This window comes from Curcuma longa, chromosome 20 (assembly GCF_044706935.1).
Source record: "Curcuma longa cultivar G26 ecotype Majalengka, Jawa Barat chromosome 20, ITB_CL_G26_1.1, whole genome shotgun sequence".
In the NCBI taxonomy this organism is placed as follows: Eukaryota; Viridiplantae; Streptophyta; class Magnoliopsida; order Zingiberales; family Zingiberaceae; genus Curcuma; species Curcuma longa.
Window position 1 is genome coordinate 2261790 of NC_133880.1, and position 11488 is coordinate 2273277.

The window sequence follows — 11488 nt, forward strand, 5'->3', positions numbered from 1 at the left end:
AAAACATTTATGTGACATCGATCGGCCAATCCATTGTCCCACTGTTAGTTATCTCCCTACACAACCAAAAAAAAAAAAAAAAAGGTAGGAAAGCAAGAACAAATTAATTAAAGTTGGCCATTGATGAGACCAAAAGCCAAACCCTACTTCTTCAGGGGCATCGACACTTGTTTTTCTTTTTTATTTTTTTTAATTATTATTTTATAAATTTTTTTGACTTGGCATTCTCCTTTATGTCACTCTTTTAATTCTATACGTGTAAAACTAGCTAGTGTTTGAAAAGGTTGAGCGACAACTTCAACCATGTGTATTTTTTTTCATATTGCTTTTTACTCTTCAACAAGTTGAATCTACAATGAAGTGACCTATTCACTCACGAAGGGGAAAGGTTATGATGTAACGGTTAGATTTTTCATTAGATAATCAGACATCTAAAGTTTGAGTCTCAGTTAACCATCGAGGTTCACACAATTCGAACCGAACTTAAATTCAAACTAAAATTATTTATATATTTAAATTTTGAATCGACTCGAACTCAAATATTAATATTTTTATATTATTCTATATGTTTACGGCAAACACGTACTCACACAACGTCCACAAAAAAAAAAAAGCTACCACTGCGTGTTTAGCATGGCCGTGACGTTGATCCAATCGCCTCACTAGATAATAATAGATTTCTAATATATGGATGAATCATATAAACTCATAGAATCCGTAACGACACTTCATTTATTAGACATTTAATTCATATAAATTAACTAAGCTCAGGTGTTTGTTTATCAAAAAATTATTATTATTATTATTATTATTATTAACACGTGTGTTGCACCATCGGTATGATACACGCACACACACTTCACCAACCCATCTTTAAATATAGTCAGTCGTTCATTAATAGAATTTAAAAATAAAAAGAAATTAAAAAAGCATGACAGTGGATGAGATGCCATCCCATTTTCCTATTTCAGGAAACCCATTTTCTTTTTTTTATTATTATTTTTCTTTTTTCCTCCTCTTACTTGCCCCTTTGAATCATTCATTCCGCCACTAATTTATATATTCTTTCAAAGTTCCCCACGGAGCCTTACGACCGTGCATGTGTATGCAGTTTGAGATATTAATAATGAGGAGTCAGAAATTATAATTTATTTGAATACGTATTAATTATGATCTATCTAATCGGTCACTGTGTGTATGAATTCGACCACCCTCTAGAGACGAGACCATTTTGAACAAGTAAAACTGGAAAAGGAGACATGGGAAAAGTAGTGAATAACAGCGTGAGGCAGCAGGCAACAGATAGATATAGATAGATAGATAGATATATTGGACATGAGAAGAATGAGAAGAATTGCTCCTCGTTTTCATCTAGAATATTGTTGTGGACTGGACGTAGTGATGGAAACGCAAGAATGACTGGTGCCCGTGGATAGAGAGAGATAAGCTTGGACTATCTCACCGCCATCGAACGACTACGCGGGATGCGTTTCTTTCTTTCTCTCTCTTTCTTTTAATTTGTTTGTTTGTTGTCTTTGTCAAGATTGATCGATCAGCGTGTTTCGTTCTGGTCAACCATGGAAGGAATGTGGAGGAGTCAACAGCTGCTTGTCGACCACTGGAAAGCTAGTAAGCATTCACATCGACAAGGATGGGACTCCATCTGTCGACGGATGAATCGATAGATTCAAGATACACTCGAGTCTAGTGGAGTGGAGTGGAGCTCGAAATTATTTTTATTTTTATTTATTTTCTATGGATAAAAGTACAAGAGGAGGAGAATATGAACTTAATGGGCCGCAACCCACATGTTTGGTTGAACCAGAAGCCCATCTTTTGGGTCCAGCGGCCGTTTTGCCTGGCTTAGGTTATTGGGCCGGCAGTAGGCCCATTCACAGGCAGCAGCACTGTCAACTGGATTGATCGATGTGAGCCAATGGGCTTCCGGCCCAACTGTTTTGAGAAAATTATTTGGTTTAGTTTCTAGGCGGTAATTAAAGCAGAAAGAAAGAAAGAAAAAAAAAATGCACATTGTAATAATATCCGATCGTCCTTTGATCTCGATCGGATAACTCTGTTTATCCTAAAATGCACATTGTGAAGAGAAAAAAAAATTCTGAAAAAAAAAAGAAAGACAAACCATGGTGGCGTGGAAGAATAAAATGAAGAAACGTTTATTGATCGATTCTAATGCACATTTTTTATATATTAAAAATTACCTAATTTTAAAGTCGTGGCACTTTAAGCTTTGTTTGAGAGGAGATGAGAGAAGGAGAAGAAAGGGTATATAAGGAGAAGAGAATTTTAAATTTTATTTGGAAATGAGTGAGGGAAGAGGAGGGAAAGATAGGGAAGGATAAGTTTTAATTTTTTTTACTAGTGAAAAAGGAAGATTTTCCTACATTCTAATTTGTGAGGTAAGAAAAAAAAACTCTAAATATTATTTGTTTCAATTTTATCACTATTTTAAAATATTAATTTATAATAACTTATTTAATTTATTTAACTTAACATTTTTAAATTTTTCTCGTTGAGCATCATTTTTTCGTTCCTTTCTTCTTCAATGAAAATTCTACTCGTTGTTAGATAATCATAATTTTTTTCTTTGTTCAATAAATCCATAAGTTAATCATTCTCTAGTTGTGAATATATTCGTCACTTTAAATCACTATTACATGTTGCAACAATATAATATCTATGATGTTTTATGGAAAACTTATAAAAAAAAAATAATAAAATAATACATTCTCAAATCGATGTGTGAAGCCCGCAATCTAAACATGTAGTTTACTTAAAATATATATCTAAAATCGATGTATTGAAGCCCGCAATCTAAACATGTAGTTTACTTAAAATATATAAATTAAATCGATGAATATAATATATTAGTTTTAATTAATAGAATAACAAATGATATATATATATAGGATGAACTCTTATATAAAAGAAATAATTTTTTATTTAAAAAATAATTAATTTACATTTATAAAATAAATATTAATATTATAAAAATAAAATAATTTTATATATTTAATTTTTAATTTTTCTTTTTTTTCAAATAAAATAATATATATTATATTAATAAATCTTTCCTTCCTCTCAAATATAATAAGAGAAATGTAAATACTTTATATCTTTTTCTTTTATTTTTCTTCCATTCCATTTGATTAATGAACCTTCTCCTCGTTTTATTCAAATAAAGCCTTAGATATTTTAATATTATGCTGAGATATTTTACTATTTTTGTCTTTAAATAAATAATTAAGCAGGTGCTTAATTTATAATTAATCGCAAGTGTCCGTTTCCACGACCTCTATTTAATTTGATTTTAATATAATATCTGTGTGCCGCTGAATCGTACTTTGGCCGATAAAGTCAACGACAGGCTTAGAAAGTGGGATTGGATGAGCTCAAACAGAATGATTGAAGTGACGTGTCAAACTTTGTCTTTTGACTTTCTTTTAATTTTCGAACTTAAAAATAAAAATGAATATACTTAGGAGAAATTAAAATAAAATAATATCTTTTTTTAATACCGTAGTAGTTAAATACTTTTGATTAAAATTATTCTGATATATAATAACTTTATTAAAAGTGTTATTATATAAAATAAATTTGCTAAAGTTGTTATATATTATAGCAATTTGAAATAAAATAAGAATTTTGGTTAAAACTATAGCAATAATATTAAATGAATTTGATTGAGTTAAGTGATTTTGATTAAATTAAAATATATTTAATTAGATTTAAAAATATTTTAATATAAATAATATTTGATATGTAATAATTTTAATTAAATAATAGCGATTTATTTTATATAGTAGTAGTTTTACTTAAAATTCATATAATATTAAGAATATTATATAAATAAAAATGAGATAAAATTTATTTTAATACTTTTTAAAACTGGAACGTGTTTTTGCTGATAACGAATTCTTTTTTTACTAAAAAAACTCTGATTGGCTGAAAATTAAATTAGGAAAAAAAGGTCCACTCTAATTGGTTGAAAATTAGATTAAAAATTAAATTAGGGGAAAAGTCCACTCTAATTGGTTGAAAATTAGAAAGGATTGTTCAACACACAACAACTTCTTATCGAGACCTTTTATCTCATTGAATATTTCTTTCTTTTGATATCTAATGGCCAAGACCTCCAAGTTCAAGATCCTTACCATCGGTCCTTTGCGGCTATCAAGACCTTCAAGGTTTGAAGGTTTTGAACGTCTATAGATGAGACCTCTGATAATATTCAACTCGAGTGGTTCAAGTCCGTTAAATGATCATAACTTATGGTCCAACCACCATCCAATCTCTTTTAAGGAGTGCTTAGATGAATAATATGGGCACCCTTCTAACGTGGCATTGCCATTATTCCTCGAGACCACTAGTCGAGTGGACAAGTGATAATCGAGCGAGATTGAGTTAAGACCAAATGTTTGATTAATTTTGAAGAATAATATAAAGAAATAGATGAGAATCCGGTCATTACTTTACCATCTCTAATTATTAACTTTCAAAATGAATAATGCGATCAAACAGATATTTTGTGATTGGATGAACTAATTCATCAAAAAATCATCATATGAAAAGGTAGAACGGTTCAATCTGTTATCTTTGAACTACGAAATCTCTAATCCAACCAAATTCAAAAAAGGTTACGAGTTATATGGGTCAACCAACAGACCTATTAAAAAATTAAAAATATATATAAAAAAAGATTGAACTTTTTTTAAGTTTGGTTGCAGATTAAAAAGGGTTAAATTTATGAATCAATAAAAATAATAATATATATAATAGTGAAAATTTTAAATTTGATTGTGAATTAGATGGATTAAGTTTACGAATCTATTAAATTTTTTATTTTTATTTTAAAAGTTTTTAAAAAATTACTCAACTTCTAGATTGATCCACGCAGATCGCAAGTCAATCCATCTTATCCATATTAACATAGATTGATAAAATATTAATTTGCGCATGGACATAGCTGAGTTGATTATGACGAATCAGACTTACAGAAGAGGACAAAGGTTCGAATCTCGACGAAGTCGAGCAATATTCTTCTCCATCGTGATCAATTGCAGTTTCTCAATTTACTTTCTCACATATGATCATGGAACCGATCGTATGAGATCGTTGAGATGACAGATTTCAACTTTTACCGAAGATAAAATATTAATTTAATTTATTTAAATTACAAACTAATTCAATAACTTTACCTGTGGACTAGCCGCGCGGGCCGACGGTAGCGTCCGAAGATTGCGCCTCGTATGAAGTCTAGACATTGTCACGTGCGCTGCGAAGGATAGGAAACGCGAAAGTGGGACCCTCTCCAAGTTGGCGAGCCGCCAAATCGCGCCGTCTCATACTCGACGCGAGCCAAAGGCGGACCGCACTGCAACGTGTCATTTATGTGAAGTCAGATTGCCAGATTCCTTGCGCGTTGACCGAGCATTTGCTCTATAGAAATAAGCTATTTTTCGCAAAATTTTGAGCCATTTTTTATATGTGAAAAAATGGAAGGGAATTAGATTAATATTGTTTTTTTTTAAATGGCGCCTAAATTTTTAAAATTGCATTTAAAAAAATAAAAAAAATAATACTTTACCATATTTTTTATCTTTAAAATATAATAAATCAAAATAATCAATTTAATTTACTTAAAAATACTATACATAAAATATGTTTATAAAAATCTTTATAAATTTAGATAAAATTGCTTAAATTTAATTAAAATTATTTTAAAATTATCAAATATACTTTTTATATAATAACTACTACAACAATATAATAATATTATAATAACTATTTAATAAATATCAGTAGCTAGTTGTATTAAAATATTTTCGTTTGTTAAAGTAATTTTAATTAAATTTAAACAATAAGTTGAATTAAAAAATATTTACCTTAATGTTACAATATCTATGTTATAATTAAGTTGAAATACAGTGGGATTTTTTTTGGAAAAAAAGAAAATTAATGATGCACTTTTAATTTTTGTCCATTAATATTATTTTAAAATTAATAAATATTTAAATGTTGAATCGTCCACGCGTTGGCGCACTGTGGCCTTTTCTCTTTTCGCCCATCGAGGTCAACTCTGCCCAATCCCAGACCCAGCTCCGCCGCCTCCCTCCTCCTCTGGCGGCCGACGGCAGCGGCGACACCGCCACAACGCCGGAGCGACTAAATCCGCTTGCTTCCTTTTAGCCCTAAAATCCCTGCTTTTTTATTCCGCGCTTTAATGCCCCGTTGATCGCCAAGTCCGCTATTATGATCGCCATTATTAAGGAGGGAGAAGCGAGTCCCTGTGTGAGAGAGAAGAGGGCAGTTGGCATCCGCTTCTGAGCATTAATTTGCAACCTCTTTACTCGCTCCGAAGGAGTAGCTGTAAGGGTCGCTCCTGCGGCGCGGGGCAACTTTTTGGTTTACTTCTCTTGTTCTTCTTGTTCTTACTCCTTGAACCTTCCCCTTTTTCTCGATCCATCTTTCTTTTTTCGTCTTTTACTGTGATTTTTCCTTGATTAGTCGCTGTAAAAGAGGAGAAGCAGCAGGGCAAGGAAAAGGGACTGAAGGGAAGGGATAAAGGATGCTGCTTGTGGAGCGGAGGCGGCAGCCACGGCGGTGATCGGCGGCCGGCCGATACCCTAGTCATGCGCATCATCCTGGTCATCGCGCTGTGGTGTGCGGCGGCGGTGTCGGCGGCGACGGGGCAGAACCTGAGTTCGGCATCCGATCTGGCAGGGCTCTACGACCTCCGCGGCTCGCTCGGTCTTCGTGCGCGAGATTGGCCCCGCCTAGAGGACCCCTGCACCTTCTGGGTCGGCGTCACCTGCAGCGCCGCTGGGCGGGTCATCGGTATCGACCTCTCCAGGCTCCGCCGCACGCGGCTCGGGCGGCTTAATCCGCAATTCGCAGTCGACGGGCTGAGGAATCTCACCAGCCTCCGATCTTTCAACGCCACCGGGTTCGCCCTTCCCGGCCCCATCCCCGACTGGTTCGGCCGCGACCTTGCCCCAACCTTCGCGGTGCTCGTCCTCCGTCACGCGTCTGTCCAGGGTCCCATCCCTTATGGCCTCGGAGACTCTTCAGGGATCACCGTGCTCGACCTCGTCGGCAACAACATCACTGGGAACATCCCGCCCACTCTAGGTCAACTCAGCAACCTCACGCACCTCGACCTCTCCTCGAACTCGCTCTCCGACGCTGTGCCGGTGTCTCTAGGCATGCTCAGGAACTTGAACATCCTCATCTTAGCGGACAATAGCCTCATTGGATTCATTCCCCCACAGCTCGGCGATCTCATTTCGCTCACTATTCTTGACCTGAGCTCTAACTCTCTCACCGGATCGCTCCCTGATGACCTGAGGAACCTGAGGAGCCTCCAAAATCTGACCTTGAGCCACAACTTGCTCTCAGGTCCTCTCCCTGGCAGTCTCTTCACTGGTCTCGCCCAGCTTCAGTCTGTCAAGCTAAGCCACAACAATTTCTCCGGGCCATTGCCGGACACAGTCTGGTCTCTTTCTGAGCTATCAACCTTCGACGTCTCTCACAACAACTTCACCGGAGTGCTCCCAGACATAATCCCAGGCGCTGTGAACAGCAATGTGAGTGGCGTGCTCTTTGATCTTTCAAACAATCTTTACTACGGTCAATTCTCTTCGCGCTTTGTGAGCATTTTCAACCACTTTCGAATTGTGGATTTATCTGCAAATTACCTAGAAGGTGCATTGTCATTTGTAAACATAAGCAGCAATGCCTCTTTGAGATTGAATTGCTTTCAAAATGCTACAGACCAAAGAAGCACAGAGGTCTGTGTACAGTTCTATACAGAGAGAGGGTTGCCTTACATTGGCGATGTGACCCCAAGTCCTGCACCTTCAGGAACTCAAAGGAGGAGGAATCGGAATTTAGTCTATATTTTGATAGGGGCTATAGGTGGTTCTTCGGTGCTTATAACAATGCTTCTTTTACTGAGAATTTGTTGCAAGCAATCTGGTCGCCAGAAAGCTGAACAGCAGCAAAAAAGAGAAGTCGCAACAGCCGCTTCTAGTGGTGGAATCCTGCCTCCTATTGTTCAAGTCAATTTGTCAGCTGTAGGAGAGCCCTTCACTTACGAGCAGTTGATTCAAGCTACTTCAGACTTCAGTGAGGAAAACCTTATCAGGCCTGGACACTCGGGGGATATATTTCGTGGTGTTCTGGAAAGAGGGATTCCTATTGTCGTGAAGAGGATGGACCTGCAAAAGCTCAAGAGAGATGCTCCATCTGGAGAGTTGGATTTGTTCTCAAAGGGCTTGCACGAACGTTTGGTGCCATTTCTAGGCCACTGTTTGGAGAAGGAGAACGAGAAGTTCCTTATCTATAAGTTTGTGCCCAACGGTGACCTCTCATCCGCGTTGCAGAGGAAACCTGAGCTTGAAGAAGGGCTGCAGTCATTGGATTGGTTAAAGAGATTGAAGATTGCAACAGGCATCGCCGAGGCTCTGAATTATCTTCACCACGAATTTTTGCCCCCGCTTGTTCATAGGTAATGCCACTGTATAATTGCAGTAAAACCTGGTTCCTTGCTTGATCTGTTATCTGGTACCTTTTTCACTCACCTGCAACTTATTGTTTTGCAGAGACATCCAAGCAAGCAGTATCCTTCTCGACGATAAATTTGAAGTAAGGCTTGGAAGTTTGAGTGAGATTTGTGCTCAGGAAGGCGATGCACACCAGAATGTGTTCACTAGGCTATTGAGAATATCGCAGTAAGTTACTTTCATAGCTTCATGCTATTTCACCAAGATTGCCACATCCTGACACGATCATTCTCTTCTTCGATCCACAGGACGTCGGAACTTGGAGTTTCTGGTACGAAACCTTGTGAAAAATCCTTTCTTTTCCTCCTTTCGTCGTCTCTCGTGCGTCCTTAAACTACAATTTTGCAGGGCCGCCTGCAACATGCGCATACGATGTGCACTGTTTGGGGAAGGTATTGCTCGAGCTGGTCACCGGCAAGCTCGGGATCAGCGGCTCGACGGACGCAGCAGCTAACGACTGGCTCGACCAGGCGCTGCAATACATCAGTGTGTACGAGAAGGAGCTCGTGACGAGAATTGTCGACCCATTCCTAGTCGTGGATGAGGATCACTTGGAGGAGGTTTGGGCCATGGCGATCGTGGCGAAGTCTTGCCTGAACCCAAAGCCGAACAAGCGCCCACCGGTGCGGTACATCCTCAGGGCGCTGGAGAACCCGCTGAAGGTAGTAAGGGAAGACAACCATTCCGGCTCGGCCAGGCTGAGGGCGACTTCGTCGAGGGGATCGTGGACCGCCGCCGCGTTTATGGGAAGCTGGCGACGCAGTTCGTCGGAGATCGTGTCTGTCCCGGGGCAGCTCAGGGAGGATCAAACGCTGAAGCGCTCGGGCACTGGCAGGTCCCAAGGAAGCGGAGGGGAGCAGTCGTTCTCGCGCAAGAGGCCTTCCAGGGAGATCTTCCCGGAGCCGGAGGATTGAAGGAACAAAAAAGAAGGATTTTTCTTTTTTTTTTTTTTTTTGCTTTTCTCGTTTCTGATTCGATTAAATCTCGGCCATGAAAATAAGCAAACCTCGGTTTCGATTGTTTCTTGTTGGGTCAATCTTTGCTTTCGCATGTGCATCAGTCACACGTATTCGTGTTGGGAGAGCTAGTTCCTGGTTGTCGGGGCAGAAGAAGGCTGGAGGAGGAAGGAGGATCTTTAGTTATGTGCAGCTGATGTGCTTCATTTCTTGCCCTCTTTTCTTTTGCAGTTTGCTTTTGTTTTTTTTTGTCTGTGTAAAACAAGATCCAATTCTTTGATCCTGTAATTTATCCTGTATATTGGATTGACTCTCAGTATCATGTTTGGGATGGACTCAAGGTTGGCAAAAAAATTTCTTTATTTTTTCACTTTGGATCCATGTTCTTGTTGTTCCGGCTAGATCCCGACGACTGTCAAGACACAAGTCAATATTATGCCACCTCAACCATCCTCCGCCTTCTTGAGAACTGAGATCTGTAAACAAGGGCTGAACAAAGAATTAGATGGGTGCCGAGATTCCCGACAGGCCACTCTGACGCTAAGTCAGTAAGTGAGAGAGAGAAAGAAGAATGAGTAGTAGTGATTGCCAAAGTCTGGAGAGAGAGTTTTCATCTCTGGCCATGTATTTTACTCAAGGTAAGCTACTGTCGATTATTAGGCAGACCAACTCTGCAAATTATTGACAGGTGTCCATTTAAGATAACATCTAAGAGATATGACCTGTCACCTTGTAACCACTTTCTGTTTTAGCCATGCGGATTATCTTAACCTTTTCACTGCGAGGAGCATCAGGCGAGGATCTAGGGCACCAGTCCTGACAACCTAAGTAATCGTCTTTGCCCTTCCAATTCGGATTGCACGTGTTGTTGTCGTCTAGCATCGGGGATGGTTAGAGGAGGTCATGTCCCTGAGCTAACTTGGGGTCAACCAGGTAACCGAACCCTATAAGGATGGGGTGGCTGGGCTAAAGAAGTGACCGGTTATGGTTGAGCGGATCAGTTGGAGTAGAAGTTAATCCCTTAAGTTGAATAGACAATAAAGTTAAACCCTTGAAAACTGGGCCTGCTGAGCTAATATAATTCTGAACCATGATGTACAGGGATAAGGGGTCGGTATAAAACTGGGCCCTGGAACAACGGGATCGTTAGGCGGCAGAAGGAGCTGAGTCCTGAACATAGAGGCTGCAGAATTATACAGGGAGCTGAGCCCTGGGTGCGGAGACTGCTGAACCATACAGGGAGCTGAGTCCTGGGTGCGTAGATTGCTAAACCATACAGAGAGCTAAGTCCTTCGGGCCAAGTCAATTGGATCTGACCGAACCTTAGTGAGCCAGGATCTGAAGACTAAGTTAAGTTGGAGAGGGTGGGATTGATCCGATGCCTTGGTCAACGAGGACCCGACCTATAACCATAGGTTGCCACGTCATATCTATTCTTGACCTAACCGGGACTTTCATTGCCACGTAGGACCACTGAGTATCCGCCGGATCCGCCGGATCACTTGTGATTTTATTTTTGAATATTACCTAAAAAGTTTCGTACCAATGAGATATTTTTCATCTTATAATTTCAGGATCTTTTTTATATATTTACAATGTGAGACTTTAATTGTATACTAACAAATATTACCTTCTTTCGTTCTTTCTCTTCTTTTCTTTCCATTTCTATTTCCCTTCAAGCCAAAGAACAATGACACTATTCTGAAGCAGAGGGGAAGCAAACTCATGCAAAGCAAAAGCTGAATTCTATCTCCAGATGAAGAAGAGATTGAGTTAATTGTTACAAGCACGAAAAACAAAATCAAGAAATTTCATTTCCCCCTCAATAGTTTAATAATGATGTTTTCTTTATCAATTTTTTTAAAAAAATAAAATTTAGATAATGCCTTTTGAACAAAAAGACAACTCTGAAATTAAATTTTTCAGAAAAAAAGGTCTTACTTTTACAAA

At 38.5% G+C, this 11488-nt stretch overlaps 1 protein-coding gene across 1 annotated transcript; it reads left to right on the forward strand.

The window, feature by feature from the left end:
* Nucleotides 1-6078: 6078 nt before the first annotated feature.
* LOC141813987 (putative LRR receptor-like serine/threonine-protein kinase At2g16250) lies at nt 6079-9908 on the forward strand. The gene is made up of 4 exons (XM_074701989.1): nt 6079-8527; nt 8622-8750; nt 8831-8853; nt 8931-9908. Exons 1-4 carry the CDS (start codon nt 6651-6653, stop codon nt 9494-9496), a joined length of 2595 nt encoding a protein of 864 aa, XP_074558090.1. The 5' UTR covers nt 6079-6650; the 3' UTR covers nt 9497-9908.
* Nucleotides 9909-11488: the final 1580 nt, after the last annotated feature.

Coding starts and splice junctions, on each gene's coding strand:
- LOC141813987 (XM_074701989.1), top strand. CDS start 6,651: ATGCGCATCATCCTGGTCATCGCGCTGTGGTGTGCGGCGGCGGTGTCG. Junction 8,751..8,830: donor AGGCTATTGAGAATATCGCA/GTAAGTTACTTT, acceptor TTCGATCCACAG/GACGTCGGAACTTGGAGTTT. Junction 8,854..8,930: donor GTCGGAACTTGGAGTTTCTG/GTACGAAACCTT, acceptor ACAATTTTGCAG/GGCCGCCTGCAACATGCGCA.